A 24,920-nucleotide genomic window follows, 5' to 3' on the forward strand; every position below is an offset into this window, starting at 1 on the left:
ACACAGAACTACAGAACAAAACACTGTCTTTCACTGTCATTGAAGCTGCTATTTTTTAAACTGCCTTTGACTTCTAATATAGATTGGAAAAAAAAGTAAGAGATCTTATCATTGAAGGCATCATTGAATAAGGCTCTACTCAAGCAACTTTCCTAGTGTATAAAGTGAGTCAGAACTTTTAAAAACTTTTGGAGTATTGCAGYGCTGTAGTAGAAAATAGGTTGTTATTTAAAGTGCCCCCAACAATTTTTCCCTAAAATGTGTTGGATTGCTAGATAATAATAGCAGACTTCTGGAGGTTAAAGTGCTTGTTTACCTTCCCTTACAAGATCAGCCATTTTTTTTCCAAAGCAAGAAGTTTTAGCTAAAAGTTTCTGAGATGCCTAATATTGTATTCTGGCCTAGTCAATAGCTGCAAATGATAAAAGGTTTTTTCACAGCCTTTGTGTTCTCTGGTTGCATTAGAGACTGAGTGAAGATATATGATATGACACAGCAGGCTTTTTAATCCTTTAGAAATGGTTGGCAAAGTCACCTCTTTACTTCCAAAAAGTAAAGCATATAAAGCATATAAAGTTGGAGTATGTGTTGGGKTTTTTTTAATAACTGTCAGATCTTCCTGTAATGCACTGTATTTTCGCAGCCTGAGTTTGGGTGAAGGACAACATTTTAACGAGCCAAGACATGCTTATGGCAAGTTCAAAAGTTTAGAAAACAAAAGCTTGGTAATTCTATGAGGAGCGGAAGAACACAGGGCTTTTCAAGAGCTGCGGTGGATTTTGGTTACAACTGTGCTGGGAATTGGCTATGGTTGGAATGAGAAGAACGCAGTGAACTGCTGGAGTGCGGTGGGTAGCTCATTGTAGACAGACAGATGTCACAGAGCTCCCTTTAAACCTTTTAAGGTACTTTTACAGTGTTGATTTTGTGAAAATCAGATACAGATACCAAGAGTATGCCAATAATACCTGGAGTTTATTATACTCTATCCCTTTTTCTTTATTTCTGACTGTTTTGAAGAAAATTTAATTGACTGAAAATTACAGCAGTATAAAAGCTTTATTTTTCACATCTTTTTGCTAAATTGCCTGCTTTTCTTTGTAATGCACAGCTTTCACTGTGAACGTTGTATTGCTCCTTAAACACCAGCTCTAAGTTGAACAATATTTCCTTATGGATAAGCAACATCGATACAAGATATATCATAACTGTCTTGCCAAGAAGAGTCTAATTAACTTGGTGGGAAAAAAAGGGTCTTCTCTAAATGCCTCTTTGTCTGTTTTTAATCAATAAGTTCCATAATCTATAATAAAAGGCTTTCAAATCATACTGTTCGATGCTGCCTTTAAATTACTACTCAGCAGCATTTTTATTTTTAATAGCCACAAGCATAGCTGAGAAAACAGAATATAACCTCCTTGCTCACTTCCATTAGAAAAGAACAKTGAACCCAAATCATCAGCAATGCTGCCATGTGCTGACTTACCCCATTGCATCCACTGGGTGCCACCACTTCACCTTGCAGAGGGACTAAGCCTGAATTTAGCTTAAACCACCGCAGGCCACGGGGCTGTCCTGGACCCCAGGGTGTAATCCAGCTTCCAGGTTCGCTCAGCTGACAAGCACTGAGTTGTGTCATGCCCTCGGAAAGTGTCCTTCACATCTGCTAAGTTTGCAGAGTATGAGTTGGGTTTTAGAGCAGGGGTTCACATAGTGCCCGCAAACCATGAGAATATCATGGCAGGAAGCTCAGTGGTGGAAAAGGTTGTGGAAGAGGTTGTGAACCTCTGTTTTTCCTTCTGTTTTTTCTTGAGGTGGATGGGAATATCTTGTCACTGCTTTCCTTGTGCTACAGACAGTTGTTGTTTGTTCGTAGTCTGCGGGTATTCAAGTAGTTACAGCTTGCTTTGGGGAAATCAGCAGGCTTGGAGCTGACGAGAGCATGCAGCTGCAAAGCCTTTGCAAGAAGGAAGAAAGAATAACAGTGAAATCAGTATGCTGGAAAGGACACATCACATAATTAGGAGACTGCAGCTTTCTCCTCGTCTCAAAGGCCATAGAAAGCCATGACTGCCATCCCATTTCTGCATTCCCTCAGCCATCACATAGCTTCATATTGTGACAACATGCTGTTTAACAGACTCCGGGTGCTTTTCTTCCCTTAAACAAATAAGAGATATTCAAATTTCCTTTTATTGCTATGCTACCCCCTTCCACAAACTGCTCTCCTCTTAAAAGAGGTGGTGATGTTTCCATGGGCTAAATGTCATTTCTGTCACTATCTCTACAATCCTTTGAATTAAATTCACTGCCATGCATATTTCACTTGTGCCAGAAAAGGCCCTAATGGTTGAGTGTTAGAAAAAGGTGTGGATAGGATATCTTTGCTCCTTGCCCATTGCAACCAGTGACAACCAGCACAGATGAGATATGAGGATGCACTTGGCACTCAATAACGTATCAATCTCCCTGCTTTTGCTTTACTCACCAGTTTTCTGTCTCTCTTGGTGAAGTAACAGATTCCAAAAGCTAACTTGGAATGGATTTCACAAGGGAGAAAAAAAAAAAAAAAGGAAAAAAAGTCTTACTTCTGTCTTCATTTTGTAAAGCGTATTGACATGTAGGTGCCTGCTCCCTTGTGCAGTGTGAGGACCGTGCRATGGGTTGCAGTGCGGGCAGCTGTGTGGTGAGAGGAAGGACGATACATCACCACTGTGTGACATACAATTCCAGCCATCATGTCTGGAGTCCTTTCAGCCTCCGTGTTGACTCCTGTCTGTGCAGATGACACCTGCATGGCCTGCATGCTTCTGAGCAGCCACCGTGTCACAGCACCTGCCACACTGCAGTTTGGGACTTCCCGCAGCACAGTTTATGAACCTAATTTGTGATCATTTTTATGGTTCAGTTTTAATCTTTCGTCTGTTGTATACTTAACTATAGCAAGAAAATAAGTGTTACTTACAATCATAACAACTTGTGCCCTGGTGGCCAAGAAAGCCAACGGGATCCTGGGGTGCATTAAGAAGAGCGTCTCCAGCAGCTCAAGGGAGGTGATCATCCCCCTCTACTCAGCCCTGGTAAGGCCACATCTGGAGACTGTGTCCAGTTCTGGGCTCCCCAGTACAAGAGGGATGTGGAGCTGCTGGAGAGAGTCCAGCGCAGGGCTACCAGGATGATCAGAGGCCTGGATCATCTGCCATATGAGCAAAGGCTGAGAGAGCTGGGCCTGTTCAGCCTGGAGAAGAGAAGGCTGAGGGGGGACCTGATCAGTGTCTATAAATACCTCAAGGGAGGCAGTGAGGAGGAGGGGGGCGGCCTCTTTTCAGTGGTGGCCAGCGATAGGACTAGAGGAAACGGCCACAAGCTGAGGCACCAAAAKTTCCWCAGGAACTTAAGGAAACACTTCCTGACAGTGGGGGTGACAGAGCCCTGGAACAGGTTGCCCAGAGAGGTTGTGGAGTCTCCTTCTTTGGAGATGTTTAAAACCCACTTCGATGCAGCCCTGTGCCCCGTGCTCTAGGTGACCCTGCATGTGCAGGGGGGTTGGACTAGATGACCTCTGAGGTCCCTTCCAACCTTAAGCATGCTATGATTTATGAACTTTGACTCAGACTGAACTTGTGAATCCTTTTTTTTTTTAACTAACTCATTGGTTTTGTTATGGTGGGTTCAACGTTTTGAGGTAGGGCTTGGCCTTTGGAGACATGTGGCAGTGGTTTATAGCAGACATGGTTCAAAAGATGCAACTAAATGTGGAAAAGGAAGTATTTTTCTGGAAGGACTCAACCARTAGAAAAGCTCTACAAATATTTCACAAATATAATTTGATGGAGCTCCTTCAGGTTTTTCGCATAACCTGATCATACTTTATTTTTTGGGTTCTTAATGCCTACCCTTCCACTGGACAGGGCATGACATCCGGGGAGACAAACTACTTTTTTGTACGGGTAGTTGGATGAGGAAAACCAAAACGGGTATTCCTCCACCTCTCCCATCTCCCAGCATCAGCTACCAGGCAGTCTCTGTATGCCAGCTGCTTCAGGTGGTGGATTTGGTTACTGGCACCCTGAACTTTGTAGACAAAAGTTGTGGAAAGACAATTTCACATCAGGAATGCAACTGCGCAGTGATATGGCCTTGCGCCTTTGGCTCTCATTCACACAGAATGAATGCCAAATCTATAGATTTCAAGCATATATAGCTGGAATTGCTTGCTTTCACTGAAGGCAGGATGAATAAAGTACCTTCAGACTCTTTGCTATTGAAGATTGTTGAGAATACATCTGTAACACGAACTCAGGTATAATAACAGGTTCTGTCTTCCACCTTCATGCCTGCGGAGCTGGACCATTTCACAAAGCATACACTTCAAATAAGGCTTCCTATGGATTTCCTAGGGAGTACAAGGCTGATCAGCAGTGAAAGAACCGACTACCTCTACAATTAGGAGAAATCTTGGTGGAAGGGGCAGATGGACAGCTGCTGTAAAGTGAAATTTCTGTCAACAGAGTAAGAGTGATTTACACTGGCTCCACTGCAGCATCAATAATGATGCATTACCAGCCAAAAAAAAATGATGTATTAAAAAAGTTTAAAAGTGATGGTTGTTATGCATCTCAGGATTATTTCACTCCACAGGCGAAAAGCATATATAAATTYAGGGAACACAGTTTTCTCAAAATTTGCTACTTTTTTTGCTAAACTTTGGCAGGAAATATGATAAACTCGAAACAGATAAAGCAGCAGCAAGTCCTACTGCTCGGGATTTGTTTTTAAATTYTTATTTATTTTGTTTCCTCAATCACTTCGCTTTACTCATTTGGCTGGAAGGCAAATACATTCCCTGTTGATTTATCCCCACTCAGCCGGGGGCTTCTGCTCCGCAGTTGGATTCCTAATATGGAAGCGAAAGCAGATTTTGTGCAAGCTCCAGAGAGCTCCTCTCAGCTTGCGGAATGTGGCGAGAAAAGAGTCCTGCCGAGACAAACAAAGATACTTGTCACTCCAGTGCTAACCGAGGCCACAGAATGGGCTTTCCCCAGCAGCCGGAGATTTTTGCTTTCACTACCCTTTAAATCACCATTTTTGTCTTACTTTGTGCTAAGGCTGCAGATGGTTTCCCCCTACCTTTCTTGACGACATCTGAAAAGATTTTTCRGACAACTTCGGCAAACACCTCCTCCATCACAGGGAAGCTTTTATTATAGGAGCATATGGCCTGGAGCAGGCTGCCACAGGATGGGTGGATTAATTGCAGCACGCTTGTAGAGGAATTAAATGATAAGGAAAGTGAAAAAAACTCACAATTTCACATTTTTCATTTTCATTTTCTAATTCTTTCAAGAAAGTAAGATTGCCAATGCTTTGATATATCTGCCCTCTGCTTATAGAAGGAGACTGGCTTTCTATAATTTTTTAATAAAGTTTTCTTCAGAAAATAGATTATTGAGCTCACCAAACCCATAAATGGCCTTTGTCAGTGGAAATACCAAAGTCCAAAGGATTAAATTCCTCCAACAAACAGGGTCTCTAAAAGGTTAATATGGAGCTGGAAATTAATTTCATTCCAAATAGAGAATAATAGCGTGCAGTGACATGACTTTGTGATAAGCATTTGCTGAAGCTAAATCCTCACTAAGCCCCGCAATTGTTTTCCTTTGTGCTAATAGCAAGAGAACAGGAGGTGCTCCCTCCTGCTCCCTGTCATTCCCAAAGGTTTCAGGAAGGCAAGTTTATTGTTTGCTAAATCTGTTTTTTTTTTTCTTTTAGTTAAAATCTCAGTTCTCTTTAGGACATTTTCTTTTAGTGATTGCACTCTTGGTTATTTGGTGTTTCTGAAATCCACAAATTTCCTTTTCTTGTTTGCTGATTGCTGCTACTGGGGATGCACATTAAACAACAAGAGCTTAAACTATTTCTTCTTTTATTATTCAGACCAAGAAAAAAGAGGCTTATTGCCATAGGTATGTAGGTACAGACTGGTTCAGAAAAGTGTTCAATAGAAGTTTCCGGGTGAAACCTGACGCCAGAGATTACAGAGAAGCTGGTTGTTAACATTCTTCCCCATGCTTTTCAACAGGAGTGAAGTGCCCCTGAGAATGGACCCATCTATCTTTGAAAATATATTCAAAAATTGGTGAACATTTCTTGACACGCTCTTGAGCTTAGTTTCCCTGAAATTATTTGTATTCTTATATTATACTCTACATGGCCTTGAAACTGGCAGTGGCCTTGAAACTGTCCTTCTCTTACAGTSCTTAACATCTGTTGCTTCCAAACATTTATCAATTTCACATCCCCTCACTTCTGCCCAGTCTTATACTCTTAAGCATTTTGTTAAATATTCCTACTTTCATTTCTGGAAAGAGGATTTCTGAAATTCAGAGTTGCTTTTTGGATTCTTGGGCTGTTTGATTATGTTATAGCACGTGGTGGCTAGACTACATCAAGACCTTGTGTCAATGGAGTAGCAAACAGAAATATGCTGAGCTGCCAAGATTTAGTCTGGGTTGTCAGCGAAGCACAAGAGCAGTCTGCTCCACCACTTTTGCACCGAATTGTATAGCTGCTGTCTAAATTTGCAGCAGGTATCCAAGCTGAAAATGGTCATGTACCTTTGGATTTTGTCACGTTTCACTGCTTTTTAAATTAAAGTGTTATACGGTAAGTGGTGAAACCATAACATGTCAGTCAAATACCCATTTGTGCCATTAAATGCCTGGTAGAATTTGAAGAATCTGTGGGAATATTGGGACATGAGCTATTCATTGCCTGTGGCATCAGAAATACTTAGGTCTTTCATCGAATTACACAATTTGTCAAGTTATCTCTTCTCCTCTCTCATAATTGGAATAACATTCTCAGAAGCAGAGTATTTTTACTGCAGATGCTGTTGGCCTTGAACGTTTGTTCTTTGGTCTGCCTTGAATATTAGCACTTAAACTTTATAGTATTCTGTTTACGACACAGAGGCCTCATTGCCTTGTACTTATCTGTAGCTTGCCTGGGGCACTGTGGAGAAGTAAATTGTTTGTTCTACCAAGAGCTTCAGCCCTTATATAACTCTTTCGTAGACGTAATCTCACTTAGATGCTACTCTTGTTTAAGGAAAAAATTTGCCTTAAGTTTCAGGTCACTGCTTTTCATTACGTGGAATCAGCAGAGACGTGTGCAGGCAGCAGCCCTCGCTCTGCAAGCACCTCTGCTCAAAAGCTGCCCTTCAGGCATTTCAAACCTTAATTTTGTTTCGGTAATGCAAAATAGGTTTTTAAGAAGTTGTCATTTTTTATAAATGGATGTAAATTAGTTTAACACAGTCAAAGCTGTTGATAAATTTAGCCTGTGTAGTAACTTMTGTTGCTGACAGTGAGATTATGATATTGCCTCTCCCAAGGAAATCTTTAAAGCTCAARTTTGACAGAAAAATAATGCAAACCAAATGAAAGCTGAAAGTTTGTACACATAGAAACTTTCCAGGTAAAAGAAATGTTGGGAAAATATTTCAAACTCAGACTGAAAACCGGGCAGTCATGAGCTCCGTTTATATACAACCATCAATGAATGATATGTACCTTGAAGGTCTCGATATGCTTTTAAAGAAAATATCAGCTTTGCCAAAGCACAAGAAGGACAGTTTTTTCGTCTGGGATCAGGTTGCTTTCCTGCTTGTGCAGAAGCTGAAAGACTCTCCTTCCTCCTGCGCGGCAGCGTTCCTGCACTATTAGCTCCCAGTGGTGTTTCTAGTTTAACCATCCGAATCATAAACCATCTCTCTCTCCCACATTGTCTTAAGAGGAAATGTTGACCCAAACGATGAAAAGCAGATTGCTGAGTAGCAGCACTAGGTTTTTATTCAGAATATTGCAGTTGCTTTTCAGGATATTGCTTTGCATTTGTCTGCTGTTTCATTTAGAGGAGCTTAGGAAGCAGAGGGCTTCCCAGCTCATGTCACATCCTCTGTTCACGGGGCGTGTGTCCCACGCAGCTTTCCCACAGACGGTCCTTCCAGATGTTCAGTGCACGGGAGCAGCCGTGCAAATAGAAATTCCCGACGAAGCAAAATGCCTAAGTCTCCCACAGTTTCATTTAGTCAGACGAGTCAATATATTTGTCTAAAACGTTGACAGTGACGTGACTGGAAAACAGTGGAGGCCTGAAAATGGTGGAGGCCAGGATTTTTCCTCACCTTTGCATTTTTTGTAGACTTGTTTAGCTCCTCAGGTTCCTCCAAATGCCACCATGTGGCACCCACAGTTCCTCTTGCAGCGCCCTCAGTTTTGACAGAGGTGCCAAGGGGCTGATTTGCCTCTGGATTTCCGTGGGCATCCCAAGCCGGAGAGCGAGCAGCTGCGGTTCTGTCCCTCGGCCCCAAACACTGSTGCCAGTTTCTTAGGCAGCCATCCCTTCCGCAAGGCTTGCGACTACTCACGAGCGCTCCTGCAAAATGCACCATCATTTCCCAGTTCCTGACTTTTCTGCTAAACTTCCCACGTGGTCTGTTATCTGTTTTTTGTTATTTTTTTTTTCATTTGATGTCTTTTCGCCTCTGTCTCTGCTTTTCTGTGCGTCATTCCTGCTGAGTCAAGGCAGATTTTCTCCCCCCAGCCCCAGCACTTCACTTAAGGACAGCATATGAAAGCTCCCTAAGCCTCTACATATTACCTTCTTTCTCAGGTTTTCAGTGCCACCAATTTCATAAATAACAATTTRATTAATTCTTTCTCCATATCATCAAAAGGCATGAGGTAAAATCAAAGTCAGCAGTCTGCCAGAGCTGCCTGCCTGAAGAATCACCAGTTCCCTTTGAATTCCTTGTCTGGAGAGTCCATATGTGTTGGCCACCCCAACCACTTTCCACTGTGTGGAATGTGATGTCCCCCCCATCTTAGACATTATTGTATTCTTTCCAGTTGCATTCAAACACAGCATATTACAATATGTCTTTGTTTCRTTATTGTTATCTGAAATTTCCGATGTGCCCCTACAACACTAGGAAGTTTCGCGTTTCCTAGCTGCTGGCCAGCCTGAGGAGCAGTCAGTCCCCCTCTTTTGCTACACATACGGTGGAATAAGGTTTACTGCTTTGGTGTTCATAACATCCATGTAATCTCTTTTACAAAGTGCTTGGCTCAATTGCTTCGGTTTTCCRTGAGGATATTCTGTGTTTACACAGAGACAAAATGTCAGGTGCATTTTCTAAGCTGCATTTCCTGGTGTTTCAGCCCCCATTTCCCGCACTTTATGAAACTATTTACGTTGCCCCTGTGCAGCTCTGTTGAAATGAACTTCTTGGCTACAGGGGAGCCAGATCAACTGTCTTTGCTCTGCAATAAACTTAATCATAAGCACTAATTTATGCTCTTTTTAAATAAGAGTTTTGCCCACTTTTTTTCAGCATTTCAATCGCGATGTGATGCCCATTTAGCAGCACGGTGGTGGGGAGCTGTTGTCCTGCAAGGGGGCTTTCCCACGCTCCCCTGCCTTTGTCACAGGCGGCTGCTACTGTCCCTTGCTATAAACACCCAGCCCGTCCACCCCGGCCTAAATGCACTACTGGAACCCATCATTCCTGTGCGGGCATGTCTCATTGGACATGCATTTCCAAATACTCCCTTTTATCAATTATYCTCTCTTACTGCTTTTCTTCTGCTAAAGAGGATCGTGGAAATACACAGAGAAGCTGAAGCCTCCTCAGCTGCTGCACTCTAATGTGTAATATCAGGATCTTTATCTAATATCCTGGTAAGTTATAGGTGTACTCTGGAGCAGTCTGGAGCAAGTGCTGACAGGTACAATAGGGGTCTTTTTAATTGAACTGTTCACAGCTCTCTGTGGTTGCTCTGTCAACCTGACAATTTCTTGACTTAACTTATGGACAGTTTACAGTTTTTTAACTTATGGACAGTTTGCCATGGCTGGCAATTGGAGACCTGCCAGGCACACACTTGAATCCTCAGCACACTTGCTATCATGATTTTCAAGTGCTTTTCTGGCATCAGTTCTGGTATAGACACTACCAGGGACCTGCAACCAATACTTGGATACCCGGATTTCTCTTGTGCATCCATCAAGTACCAGCTCCAGCTAAAGATTCCATACATAAAAGCCAGGCAAAGCACAGCCTCGTGGGGCTATGGAAACTATAATGGAGCCCCAACTAAATAAACAGGAACACTAGCTGAGCGCTTACATGTTTAGGCAGAAAGTAAGCTTCAAGAGCAACCCAAAAATGTTGTTTTGAAGGAAATGTTGTGGATAAGAAAAGAAATACAAAGCCTATATTTTGTGCCAAGAGAATTGCTTCCAATGAGAATGTCTTTCACTGTTTCCCTTGAGACATTAGCTGCTCGTTAAAGATAATGTTCCACCTTTAATTTGCTCAACTGGGGAGAAAGGTAGAAGGCCCAGCAGCTTGCATCAGTGTGTAGAAACCATAACTTTTTTGCAATCTAAAATTTACCGTAGTGCTTGTAACTGCTTCAGATTAATTGCACCTTATATTGCTTCTTGCCTAGATAAACCATTTTCCCCCCTCTGGCTTTCCTTCCCAATCGAAGGCTTTCTGTTTGTCTGCAAAATACTGGTTCAGACAAGCCAGGCACAATATCGCTCTAAACTCATTATTCCAGAGGCCTTGATTGTCCCCCAACTTCCACACGTGAATAAACAGAAGAAAAACCAGTGGTGGCAAATTACCCGTGGCCTGAAAGCCACAAGCATGATGTGAATCMTCCCTCCCTCAGGAGAGAGGGGCTCGTGGGCCCACAGAGGGAGGAGATCCCAGGATACTTGGGAAAAAAAGAATAGGAAACAAAACCAAAAAACAATAAATCTGTGGGAACTACCAATAAAGTTCGGTCTGTTTTGCTCTACTTCTGTTCCCCTGCTGTGGCAGCTGCTGCTGCTGAGAGCTCACAGGTATCGTCAGTGCCAGCGACCCGCAGTGCAAGTCACTTCTGCCCYAGCTCTGGTTTCAGAGCCTTCTATAAAGTTGCGTTTCCAAATCTGATTTTYTTTATATTTTGGATCAATTCCCAAACTCTTCAGGAATTTATTCTGCTTCTTAAMATGGAAACGCTGCTGACACCTTTGCTCTAAGTGTCAGTGATGGGAGCTTTGGCACAGGTCTGGTATAAATTGTCTTATGATGGGAAAAACATGTGTTAATTAGCACCCAGTTACCCTGAATATTTTGAAGACAAAAGTACAGCTGGAGGCAATTCTGACACCCCTCAGCCTCTACATTTTATTTGAGAACATCATCTTATCACAGCATTTTCTCATATGAAACTTTTTATTCAGCCATATTTATTACTAGTTTGTTCTGGCTTTTTTGGCTTTTTTTTTTCCCCCCTGTTGCTCATGCTAGGCCTCCTCTAGGCTTGCCGAAGTTTTTGCCTGATCCCATTGCACAGAGCTGTGTACCTGTGTTTTTTCTTCTTCTTTTTTTTCCCCTTCAAACCACTGCCCCCTCTGCACAGGCTCAGGGCTATAATTGCATCCCTAATCAATTTTCAGTGTTTTCCCGGCAGCATTTTTCAAATTTGTCAACTTTCTGGCTGCTTGCTCTTCGTATTTTGATTAGATTACAGAAGCCTTACAAATATTTATCAAAGATCAGCACTGTCATTATGTTTGTGTTCAGCATAAGCCCTTGTAGTGAAACCATTCCAAGCCAGGCACTTTGTTGACATTTTTCTGCCAAAGATCCATATATACACRTGGAAATACGTATGTGCTAAATAAATATATGTGTGCCACCAACAGTGGGTTCTCAGGTTCCAGTTTATCCTCAGATATTTCCATTAGCAGTAATTTCCTTTTTCTGAGGTGTCGTATTTTCTTGCAAATGTCAAGCTTACTTTTTTTCAGACCTCTAATAATTAAGTACATCTTGTCTACATCATGGTCGTGATGATGAACTAGCCTCMCTTCTAAAGGGCTTTTATTTGCAGATTGGTTTTGCAGCCGAATGAATCAAGAAGGTTTTACCTGTTAGTACATGCCTTTTCAATTACCTTCTAAATAATGTATTGGCGTCTTGCTGTAAACTTCTGGAAAACCCAAATATGTCAGTTGGTCTCCCAGTGCTTTCAAAGCTGTTCAGCCAGCCTCCCTTGAGATGCTCTTGTAAAATCCACAGTGCACAATTAGTTAGGAATCTTACAGCTTTTTATCATTCATGGATAGACAGCTAATGAGGGAATAAATAGCAGAATTTCATTTAATCCCACACATAGCCTAACACGAGTTGTTCAGCAAGATCCCTTTAGCAGAGGGATGTTGGATGCTGTATCCTTCCTATGTAGGTGGGCATGGTCTGTCTACAGATATCTTTGGATGTTGTGTGTATCTAAATTCCTCTTTACTTCAAGGGATCAAAATTGTAGGAAAAAAGCAGCATGATGTTCACCTCTCCTAGTCTTGCCGGTCTGCAATRTAACTGCTACATCAAAGCTAATTGCTGCAGGCTTTCTTGGAGAAAAATACATGTTTTTGGGGTGCACTTCACTGGACCGAAGACAGATATCTGCTCTGGGATGAGATAATTACGCAGAGTGATCTCTCCGAAGAGAAATTCCTAGTTCTTTTCATTGGCTAGAGATGATCACACCAGATACCGACATTTATTTACATTTGGGCAAAAGAATTCCACCCTCTATGCCCAATCTGTTCACTGAACATACAATTTATCATAGCTGGGCTACAGTATAAGTTCCGTCACCCTTACTAGTCTCACTTATTCAGTGAGACTGTTTACATATTAAAGTATTACTCAGCGTGAGTAATGGTGCCAGTGCTGAGGTTATGTTACAAGCACAGATAAGGGCAGTTTCCATTAGCACTAAACTTTATCTCCGAAAAATCACTAGAGACCGGCACTTGGCCAAGACTGTGCTTCCTTTTGATTATCCTCCCTTCTTCCAATAATTGACTCCAAGCAATTCAGCTTCTGCTGTTCGGTGCAACAGAAACCTTTCTTTTCCAGAGATTTATTCGTGAAGTCACAAGGAGGTGGGTGCGTTGGTCTGTCGGAGCAGATCGTGAGCAAAGAGATTGCTGGAGAGTCCAGGGAGTTAGCAGTAATGCGGTGGGATAACAGAGAGTGTAACTTAAGGAAGTGCAGGGCTTGGGGGGTCATATATGAGACCCAGGGGAATAAGGAGAGGGGAGAACTACATAAGACCAGAATACTTGAGGAAATGGTAAGTGGATGTACAGTCTAATGAGGCAGATCTCTGCTAAAATCTCTACTGACACATCCACCTGCTCGAGCTGGACACCCTGTTCTCTCTGCAGTGTTTTTGCAGTTAGTAAAACAAATGTTATTCAGTGCTTTCCTTTGAAAGTAGAATTAGAAATACGATTTAATATAGGTGACATTTAATTTGCACTTGGCTTGTCATGACAATTTTGCACTCAGATTGCTCTGAAACAAGCAAGCAAACACACAAGGATACTGTCCCACATGGGATACCCTCCTTCTGTGCTCTTTTGGGCATCGCTGCCATTGCTGGTTTGGCACTACAGTGGCATCTAGTGCCATTTGGATCTGTGCTACTAAAACTGGCCTTTCATTGAGCTTAACTCAAAAAAAAAAAAATCATCTGATGGACAAACATGAGAAGCTGGTTATCCCACAAAAAAGAAGCCACAGAAGCTCAGTTTTCCTGCCTGGTCCCATGACATCCAGACATCCAGATATCCAGGGTCAGATTTTGCTCTAATGCCAATGTAAATATAGAAAATCTATAAAGGCCAGTAGAAGCAAATCATTTTAAGTGAATGTGCAAGCAATTCGCAAGCTTCATATACACTTAAATTGTGGGTTAAAAATAGTTTTCTCTAAAATATACATATTTATATAAATATTAATAGATGTCTTCATGCTAATGGAAACTGCTATATAAACTATTACTATATAAACTATTACTATAGTTCTTGATGGGCATATGAATAAATATCCAGTTTGTGTATGTGGTTCATATGTGCACAGAGGTCAGAGAATGATTGTTTTCTTGTATCTGCTAAATTAGTTTCAATACTATTCTTCAATTCTAATCTCCTTAATAACAACAGATGCCTGCAGTGATTAGCCTCTCAGCTCACTGCAATTCTTCAAGTTATAATATAACAGCATCATATCTCATTTCCATATTTTAATACATTACCACAGACTTCTTAACTGATGATATTTCTTACTGTTTATTATTACTATCTAAAATGTCCTTTATTTGTATGAGAGTACAGTTGTGCATTCAGCTCAGAACCTCTGCAAAAGTGATGAGATCTCTGAGTTCTCTCATATCAACTAATGTTGAGGGACAGTCTTCCCAGTTGTCTTCCCAGTTTTTCACCTTCAAAACCCAATAAGCAGTGATGTTGAGTCCGGTATTCAACTTTTGCTTTTCTGGTAGCACTAATGCTCTTCACATAATACTCATTCATAGACTCAGCAGCCAAAAGGGACCCTGTATAGAGCTTGGAAATACCCAGATTTAATTTGTACTTGAACTTAAATACTTGTACCTTTTGGGGTGAGAGAAGTCTTGACTCTCTGCAAAGGAGAGTTCACCACAAGCACCGAGGAGCTATTTCAGTGGCTAAGTACTCTCACCACTAAAATATGTGTCTGTGTCTAAGTCAGAAATTGTCCGTTTTCTTTTAAAAGTCTTTGGATCTTATTATCCTTTTGACTGCCGGCCAGGAGTGTCCATGCAGAAGTTATGTTCCCTTTGTAGGTGCTGCAGACTGCGAGCAAGTTGCTGCAGTAACTCGACTGCCCTGAGCTCCTGGGGCTTTCACAGTCGAGCCTATTTTGACTGTAGCCAAAAGCAAGTCTTTCCAAATACTGCAAGCGTGAATTTTGTTGGACAGTCCTGAAGGATGGTGTGTGTGTGCAGTGATAATATTTAATTTCCATGTTCTTTTGTCTTTTCCCATACCCCTGTCCTTTCCTCATGAGGGGAAGGAGAATCTCTTTCCCTTGATGCCTCTTAGTTGGCACCACGAACAACTTCTGGCTGGCAGGGGTTTGTGTGACTCCCCCCATGCTGCTCAAGGGAAGGCTCCTCTAGACCCACATCACAGCTCAGCTCCCTAAAGCCAGGAGAGGCAGCCTGCCCAGATTTGGATGTACCATGCTGGTTGTTGGAAAAGCTGAGCTTCACTCTCTTCCAACAGAGTTTCTTGCTAAACCTAGACCAAAAGGAGAAGGTGATTGAGCTCATAGTGACAGTACTGCTAATTTACACCACCATGACAGAGGAGCTGTGAGTTATTTCTCTAAATAGAAATGTGGTTCCTGCATCAGGTAAAAGACTGATACCTCTATTTTTCTAAGCAAGCAAACTTTCCCTTGAAAGTGTAACCACGGAGGTATCACTTCACAGCAGCAACCTCAATGAGAATTTTGCTTGTGTGAGAAATATTTGATGAGGAACTAAATCAGCTCTGTTACTTGCCTCCAGAAATTACACAAAATAACGATGGGAAGTCAGTAGAGAGTCACAAAAACTTTTCATAATTTATATGGATTTTGTGGCCCAAGCCTTACTGTCGCTCCATGTAGCACTAAGACACAGAATGGGTGTTTAAGGGACAAAGTCCTTAAATGCAATCTGGCTGCACGCCAGACTAATGGATACGCCGCTATGTCAGTCACAACCCACCAGGGTGGTGAAWAGATGGGAAAAACCAGCCACATCCTCCCAGGAGAGCAGTGGGAAGAGGTGGCAGGCAGCAAGAGTGCGGCCAGATGCTCTGTGCCCACATTGCCGTGCACTTGATTTCAGCAGCAACCGGAGCACTTAAGGAAAACCACCCCATGGTGCAGGCCCTATTGCAAAGAAACTTTTCCAGTAAGTAAATAACATTTAAGGAAAACATGTCCAGTACAACTCGAGAAGCAGAGAATAAAACCAGGTGGGAATTTATGCCTGCCTCCTGCTGCTAAGGAGATAGTGCARTAAAAGCCTGTGCTTATTCCACCAGGAGCACTTTGCAATCTTTCAGGAGTTATTTTCCTTCCCCACATTTCAGGTAAAGGAAATGAAGCCTTTGTGTAAATATGAGGTGTTTGTGGCTGGAGATATTTCTTTCCTTTTTTCTTTCTTCAGATCTGGAGGATTAAAATCTGTTGAAAACATGCAGAGTGCTGCCTTTCTTAGCCCTTCTTCTCCTCTGTGATTCTCTAGATCCCTATGTGAAAATCCACCTGATGCAGAATGGCAAGAGGCTGAAGAAGAAAAAGACAACAATTAAGAAGAACACTCTGAATCCCTACTACAATGAGTCGTTCAGCTTTGAAGTACCCTTCGAGCAAATTCAGGTAATGTCAAGCAGTGTTTTGTCTTCTCTTTGCCTTCTATTTCTCAACCCTAATAAATGTTTAACAGGAACCTTGYTAATTATCACGTGCTCATGCCTTCATTAGCACCTAGGTGCCAGCCCTGTGCTGCATTAGATGAGTGTGACTGCTTCAAGAGAGAGCAGATAAAATGCACGGTGCTTAGGACGCTTTGATTCATCAGTGAGACATGGATAACTTATATTTTGTGTTAACGGAAATGGATTCTGGAAAAAAAAGAATTCACAGGGAGATAGTGAAGATGCAACAATTTTCCCCATATTGTTTGGAATGCTAAGTTGCCATCATTGGTCACATTTGTGTTGCCTATGTATTTATATTTCCTGCTTGTTGAAAGCGTTGCAGCATCCATCTTAAGTAAAACATGCTATTTAATCACAAGTATTTTTCAGTCTTCCACCATATCATGAAAACTTCTTCAATGTTTTCTCAGTCCCTTGGGAGGACATTTGACAATCCCAGCGGTCAGAGCTGCAGTATCAGCAGGGCTGCAGCTCGGTGGAGTCGTAGTCCCAGGTGTTCTCCAGGGACTCTTCTTGGAGAGCCCACTGCCTAAACTGGGATCCCTCAGAGGCCAGCTGATACTTCCAGAGGGAAGTCATCTCRCTTGTCATAGAAAATGCAGTAGAAGGGATCGTGCTGTTTGTGTCAGGGACTTAGTTCTCAGTAGCCCACAGGCAGGTATCTAAGTCATCTCTTACTTGGGATTTAACKTTTCCTAATTTTAACTAATCTGTTCCCACAGCAGGAGGGGTGGAGGTGTCCTTTTCCACCGTAGAGACATGTAGGAAACYCACATCCTATCCCTGCCCTCCCAACCTGTGTCTTCAAAGCCTCAAGCACATATTCTGATGTGGCTAGGGTTTGTGGTAGGAGTGTGACACTTCTGTGTCTTCTTAAATAATGAAGGAAGAATTTTTAGATTCCCTGCTACTGCCAGGATTTTAATGTCTTGGCCCAAATTTGGAGTTAAGAGCCAATTTTAGAAAAAAAAATCTTAGGCTTAGGAACTTACAGCCTCTTCTTGATGAGATGGGAGTACAGTAAGGATTGTGATGGTCTGTATTCTGGATTGTAGTAGACAAGGTGAGGCCTGGGAATAGTGACTTGGAAACATGACTAGGTCATGTAGGAGGGTTTTTTTTTCATATCCCATAGAGTATCTGTGGAATTTAGGAATCCAAAAATGGGAAGTCCAGTGGTACATAATTCCCATTGACTTTAATGGAAGTTAGTGTGATTGTGAAGAATCTCATAATCACACATGAGGTTGGAAGGAACTTCTAGGGATCATCTAGTCCAACCCCCTGCTCCAGCAGGGACACCCAGAGCACGGGGCACAGGGCGGCATCCAGGCGGGTTTGGAAGATCTCCAGAGAAGGAGACTCCACAGCCTCCCTGGGCAGCCTGTGCCAGGGCTCTGTCACACTCACAGGGAAGAAGTTCTTCCTCAAACGGAGATGGAACTGCCTGTGTTTCAATTTATACCCATTACCCCTTGTCCTGCCACTGGCCACCACAGAGAAGAGCTTGGCTCCATCTTCTTTACATTCTCCCCTCAGGTATTTGTACATATTGATCAGATCTCCTCTCAGTCTTCTCCTCTCTAGGCTAAACAGGCCCAGCTCRCTTAGTCTTTCCTCATAAGCGTCTTAATATTATATCATAATAAGCCAGAACTTTGGTAGGGGTAGGTTTGTTTTCTAGATGCTTGGCCATTTCGTCTTCTAATGCTAAACATGTTTTGAAAAGTGGTCATAAGCCTTTTAGAAACAGAATTTTGCTTTATATTTTGGCAGGTTTATTGGGCTGACTTTAGAGCTATTTACTTCAGTATATAGCCTCAGTTTAAAATCTGTAATTATGGGCTTTGGTCATATGCCAGTGTTTTTTGAAATTAGTTATAAAAGACTCTATTTAGAAATGATTTCATTATGGTTTCTAAAGTGATTTCATCATTWGAAAAAGAACACATTTTAAATGTTATTTAGAATTAATAGTGTAAGAATCACTGTGACCTTTGGGTAATTCATGCATAAGTCATTAAGCAAACTTTCACTATCAAATAAGAAAATAACAGTTATTCGCGTTTCATGATGGTTTGAAAGCAAAGACAAGAGAGATGGCCTGATTTTGTGCTAAAAGCAGCTCCAGAGCAGTGCAGCCAGACAATTTCAAAAGAGGCCCACATCAACATTTTTCAACAATTTAATAGCAAATACAGGTTCTGGTTCTTAAGGGTGTGTAAGTGCATAGTTAGAGCTGTGCMCTGTCACAGAAGAAGGAATAGTGGGAAGAAGTGGAGCACCAGGTTTCAAAGCGCAACCTTGGAAGTGAAGTTATATCTCACAAGGCAATGGAAGCTCCCTCTGCGAAGCTGAGCCAGATTGATCACGGCAGATTAATCACATTTTGCCACCAAGCACATGCTGTATGTAGCAAAGTGATCGTGTCTGCAGAACCTTTTGCTCCCAGGAGTGCCCCTTCTCACCAAAGAAACTTATCTCATCACAGTGTAGCTTAGCAGAAGGGATGCTTTTCACTAGCATCACTTGGTTTTGGCACTACAGCTGCTTCTTCAATGTACAGGACCAAGGGGCAGAGATGCTCACACATTTCCTTGTATGTTTAAGCCAGACTCCGTGAGCCAAAAGGCATCTCAAGTGTTAATCGTCAGAGCCAGCTGTTCTGACTGCTTTATGGATCGATAAATGCATCTTTCCTTACAATGCCCTTTGTTTTGCTATCATTAACAACAACAAAAAAGCCAATAGTAACTATCTTCTAGGTACAGCAGGCACCTTTTTGGTCCCCTGAAATAAAAGCCTCATGCCTGCTTTCTCTATTTGTGATTGTACTATGCATCTACAACAGAGATGTTCATTTGGGGAGGAATTTGGGAAGGTACTATCAATATTAAAAGGGAGGATATTGCAAATGGAAATGCAAATGAGTGCTGTTGTGAGAGAGTCTTGAGTCAGAGGTGCCCTTTTGTCATCAGCAGCTATGTAAATACTTCTGTGCCTGTTGGAAGCATCCCTTTCTCTGGCTCAGTGATTTGCACAATCTTCTAAGGGAACCTCATGAGTCTGGTCTTGCAGGCATGCTTAAAGGAGTAAATTACTCTTAAAAAAGATTCATCCTATTACTAGCAATGAAATTAAATGTGCTGCTAAGAACTCCAGGATCTACTTTTATTTAAAAGTCTAAATTTAAAAGCCTGATGTTTGAGCATAAAGACTTTTCTGGAAGAAGTGTGTTTCAATGCACTTCTTTCTCCAAGTAAGGAAACCTGTGTGTGGGATGAGGAGCTGTGTGTATTTATCATGGGATGAGTCAGGAAAACAGCTGCACATTTGTCTTTAAAAATTAAAGTGTGAGAGGACAAGCACTTACAGCTAAGCAAGATCGGTCCAAAGCTATAAAGTCTTAGATGCTGCTGAGGAAAACACCACGCTGCTGGAGGAAGAGCTGCCCAGGCTCCTCTGACCAATATGAATGAGTGGATTGAGCGGAATGAGTGGTGTGCATGCAGACCCATGCCTGAACACCCACCTCGAGCATCCCCTCGCAGTACAGCCCAATGTAARGGCCTGGGCAGTGGTCCATGAGCCCCAGGAGATGGGCCCTCGCAGGTGCTGTGGGAAGAGCTGAGCCGGGTTTGCCAGAGGTCACTGCTGCTGGCCGAGCTGCTGTGTCACAGCCCTGAGACTCCGTCTTTTACACTGCTTTCCACTGCCCCGGAGTGAAAAGGCTGTTTTCTCAGCTCTGTTACATGCATATTCATGCACACGCATACACACTCATGCATGTGTATATATACATGCACACAAATGTATATGTAACTGTATATAAACTGTGTGGGCCATCGTTTTCTGAATTTAACAGCAAGTGGCTGACCAGCATGTTGGGTTGCTGGGACAGAGGTTAGATGTGGAAGGGCAACCAAGAGGATAAAGTTAAAACATTGCCAATGATCCCTTGGAGCGGAGCTGTTTGGGTATTGCCCCTGCTGAGTTCAGCTTACCTAGTAATGATGTGTTAAATTACACTACTTTCCATTTAGCTTAGCTTCAGATCTTGCTATTAGCTCTGCAGACCTCTAACGAGCTAATTCCTCAAAAACAACAGCAAAACCCACATGTTACCTATCTGTTAAGGGAAAAACACTGCCTGATTCCTACATGAGGTTCTTCAGTGCAAGGGGGCAAATGGATGAGGTGGGTATGAACCTGCTTCTATTTGGAAGGGTCACAAGAAGCAAACGCTGAAAGCTCCGAATTGAATGTCCTTGTGCTGGGGGCCCTCTGCTCTGGCTGCTTTGCAGCCCTCCAGCCTGAGTGGATGCTGCCCCTTCCCCGCGCGCTCACTGCTCTCTGTCCGTGCCTCTCTTTGCAGAAAGTGCAAATAGTTGTGACTGTTTTGGACTATGACAAGATTGGCAAGAACGATGCCATCGGCAAGGTGTTTGTGGGCTACAACAGCACCGGCGCGGAGCTGCGGCACTGGTCGGACATGCTGGCCAACCCGCGGCGGCCCATCGCGCAGTGGCACACCTTGCAGCCCGAGGAGGAGGTCGACGCCATGCTGGCCGTCAAGAAGTAAATGCAGTCCAATTTCAGTTACACACACACACACACACACACACACAAGAAGAAGAAGAAGAAGAAGAAGAAATAAGAAGAAGCCTTTCTGCATTTGCCCACATAGTGCTCTTTAGCCAGTATCTGTAAATACCTCAGTAATATGGGTCCTTTCATTTCCAGCCATGTGTTCCTGACACGGATCGGTTGTTACTTTTAAAACCCTGTTTTAATTTGCACAACTTTAAATGTAGAGAGCCCTCCAAGGGCGCTTCATTTCACCACTGCCCCCCGCCCCCCAGATCTACTCTTCTTTTAAGCAATATGATGTGTAGATAGAGCATGACAGAAATTATTTATTGTATCACACAGTTGTATATATACACCAGTATGCTGAGAATTTATTTCTAGTTTGTGTATTTGTATGTTGTAAGCGTTTCCTAATCTGTGTATATCTAGATGTTTTTAATAAGATGTTCTATTTTAAATTATGTAAATTGACTGAGATATAGGAGAGCTGATAATATATTATAGGGTAACTATTGTATCGTCTGCATTCCAGAAAAAAAAAAAAAAACAACTTGTAAGGCACTAGTAGTGTAACACTGACATCTTAAAGGACAACTTAAATCTGAGCTTTCAACTGAACCATCCTAATAACAGGCACCGTGTCCGCAGTGAATCTTGGAGGGGCAGATCCCACTTGGTAGACTGGTTTCCCGGGCACCTTAGTGTGATCTGAGCAGCTCCGGGGCTGACCTCGAGGAGCCAGGAGAGCGGTTCTTTTCCTGTAAATATATTCCAAAGCGAACACACAACAGGCGGGAATGGCTTTAGATAGAAAGTCTGAGGAAGCAGCTCCGGAGGAGGCAGCAGCTCCATGGGCGTCCCGAAGGGGCCGCGTGTGGGGTGTGCAGGGCTGGGGGGCGGCCCAGGGGGCAGGTTCTGCAGTGGGGCCCTGCTGCCCTCAAGCCAAGCGTCGCTCTCCGTTATCAATCACCTTTATACAAAATTTGCATACTGTGAATTCCATCCGCGATTTCACCCGATAATGAGTTTGCACATTAGACTTTGTAACGAAATATTTTATTATACTAACTCAGACTAAGAAAGGAATGCAGAATATTTTTTAGACATAGCAGTGTGAGTTTATTATACGAAATAGTTTCATGGTAAACAGACAGTATTGTAATCCCATCAGAAGATGACAAAATTTAGCCATAGTTCTAAATGCACTTCAAAGTAAGCCAAAAGAGAACAGCTAGTGACCTTTTATATACTATTTATACTTAAGTTTTAATTTGTCCTTTAAAAAAAAAAGTGAAAACAAACAAAGAACAAGTTCTAGAAAACTGAAGCAACCTCTTCTGTATACTAGATGCTCGTTTCAGGAGGAGTTTTTAAATGTTTTCAATGTTATTATGTAGTAAATGGCACTATTATGAAGCTATTAGTCATTCCATAAGAGTCTTGAAAGACTGCTCTGTGTATCACTGTGACTGCCGTGTGTGCTTAGAAATGTAGTTTTCTCAGTGGATAGCAATCAATTTATTCCGTAGTGATATTGTAAGAATACTGCCATTCCCTTCTACTGCACTGCCGAAGGAGCGCATGGCCCACGCCGTTCTAGCTACCGCGGACCAATTCCGAACTGCTGAGCCATGCAGGGGACAAGGATGTTATAGAGACTGGGTTGACCACGCAGCATTTTGTCAAGCCCTGTGCAATATTTCCCATTTCCAACGCCCTTCCCCAGCCCTCTCTCCTGTAGACAGTCACCTTACGGCTAGACGGCACCGCTGCTCGTAGCGTCCCCCCCGAGTCATGTAGGGCATCGCTTCCATCTTACGTAGCATCCTGTGAGGCCCCCTGTTTATCTTCCCAAGCTGTGAATATCTTTATAATGCTTTGAAGATTCATTGTTCTCAGCACCACAAGCTACCCCAGAAATGTGGAACTGCTATACCTTTTGGAGGGAGGCATGAGATGCTATTTATCATCTTAGCAATGGTGTCTAAAACAAATTATTAGGAAGAGGAAGAAGAAAACAAAACAAAAAAAAAAAAGATGGATGTGATCGCTTAATTCTGTACTGAAAGCTAAATTCTGCAACCTCCAGCTCTGAGGGGTCAGTGGGATGGCCAACACCAACAGTGTCAGTACCTTGAGGTAAAGGAAGCAGCAAAGAAAGGGGAGGAGAATTAAAAATAAATAAATAAATAAAAAAGAACAGAATTGCTCCCCACCTCCAAGAGTAAGAATAGCAAGACACATTTTTTCTATTTTTTTACATGAAACATGGAAAAAACACAAGTGAGACATTTTCCGATCTAAACAGGCGCATACATGCAAAAGCATCAAGCTGGAATACTTTAAAAAATCTTAACCTTAAGGACCAAAGCCCACCAAAGAGCAGAAGAGCTAGCCAGACAGATTCCCAGCGTGAGAGCAGCCATTCAGCTCCATGAAACCAACCTGTAAGTTGCTCMTTCAGGATAGCCGCGGGCTCGAGCTGCCAGCGCCGGTGCATTGTGCTAGGGTAATTCGCAACGCTTTCTCTTCCTACACTGCCAGACTGAATGTCACCACAGAATTCGGTTGTAAAGTGCTGTGATTCGCAGACACTGAACCTGCTCGATGACCAAGATGACATTTTCATCCTCAAAGAAGCCACATGTACCTTTCTGACAAAGCTGTGTGAAGTATTAGAATCTGATGCTGTAGAAAGATCCTAGTTGCCTTTGTGTATATTTACTGCCTGCTTGAGTGTTTCTCTGTGTGGGTTTTCTCTGTATCTTGTAGAAATGTTTGGGGTGTTTTATCCTGCCATACTCGCTCGTGGCCCACGAGCTGACAACTTTAGCCGTATTTTACCTTCATTTTTGATGAGGTGGTTTATATTTTGTTTCACTTTGTGTAGTGACTTCCCACAGTAGTTTTCCAATTGTCGTTAAAATAACATACATATTACACAGATATCCAATAAAAATGTTTTATTTCCTGTTGATGTTTTAGTGTTTCTCTTCTGATTTAAAGTTTAAAAAAATAAATCACCCTAAGACTATAATCGAGCACGTTTTCCAAGTGTAACGTCTGCTTCCCCTTCAGAGGAGCCGTGAACTGCTGCTTTCCCCCATGTCACAAGACACTGAGCCACAGCCAACCAGGAGGTTGTCAGTAGAGAAGTCATCATCTCTATGCAGACCAACAAATATTACCCTGCTTTCCCAAAGATCCTGATTATTTGGCCTTTGAGAATATCATTCTTTATCCAAACAAGGCTAGTTTGTATCCGGTGACAAAGGCACCAAGCAGTGCCCCGTGCCGTGCGCCAGGGACTCGCGTTGCAGCAGTGGTAGCAGACGTCTTGGTTTGGAGGCACACGGTGTGTTTTAACCTAAATGCACGAGCTGCTTCTAAGATGGCCACRAAATCAAGTTGCTTGCAGCCTTAAGATCATTAAATAAGAGATGAATACTGTTTATGGAAAAAAAAAATATGTGGGAGGAAGTGAATCCACAAATCAAAAAAATGATCAAAACAACGTTGCGCTGGGCAGCAATTCAAGTTCCTGCACCTAATAAGAGAAGCAACCCCCAAAATCCCCGTGCTTGGTTTATATAACCATTCTCCACAGCAATCCCTCCATGTTACCCTGCTCCCAAAGGAAATACGCTGGTCCTTTCAGGAACTGCAAGAGGGTCTTTCCTGATCAGTGCCCTTTTAAATACAACCATTGACTGCAGCAAGATAAGAATTCACTTAGGTATTTTGGGGGGGTTCTAGGATTTTCCCCTGGAAAACAGGGGCTTTCCCTGTTGCCCCTGGTCATCATGTGCTCTCTTTTCTCCCACCTGTATTCTTTTCCCATCACCTAGAGCCAGTGAGCACCAAATGGAAGYGATGCCGGTTCACTTCAAGCTCAATCCAGCATCTCCAGGAGGCTCGTGATGCCAAAGGGGGTT

At 42.5% G+C, this 24,920-nt stretch overlaps 1 protein-coding gene across 2 annotated transcripts in view; it reads left to right on the forward strand.

Annotated features, from left to right (window-relative positions):
* The window catches only part of SYT1 (synaptotagmin 1), a 334,456-nt gene extending 310,652 nt beyond the window's left edge, over positions 1-23,804 (forward strand). For both annotated transcript variants that reach the window (XM_026040975.1, XM_026040974.1), the window contains exons 9-10: positions 16,200-16,333; positions 20,771-23,804. In XM_026040975.1, the coding sequence (XP_025896760.1) occupies positions 16,200-16,333; positions 20,771-20,977 (341 nt within the window). In that variant the 3' untranslated portion in view covers positions 20,978-23,804. The remainder of the gene's footprint in view (positions 1-16,199; positions 16,334-20,770) is intronic.
* The last annotated feature ends 1,116 nt before the right edge of the window (positions 23,805-24,920 follow it).

Source organism: Nothoprocta perdicaria, unplaced genomic scaffold (genome assembly GCF_003342845.1).
Source record: "Nothoprocta perdicaria isolate Ctin4 unplaced genomic scaffold, notPer1 scaffold_272, whole genome shotgun sequence".
Taxonomy (NCBI): Eukaryota; Metazoa; Chordata; class Aves; order Tinamiformes; family Tinamidae; genus Nothoprocta; species Nothoprocta perdicaria.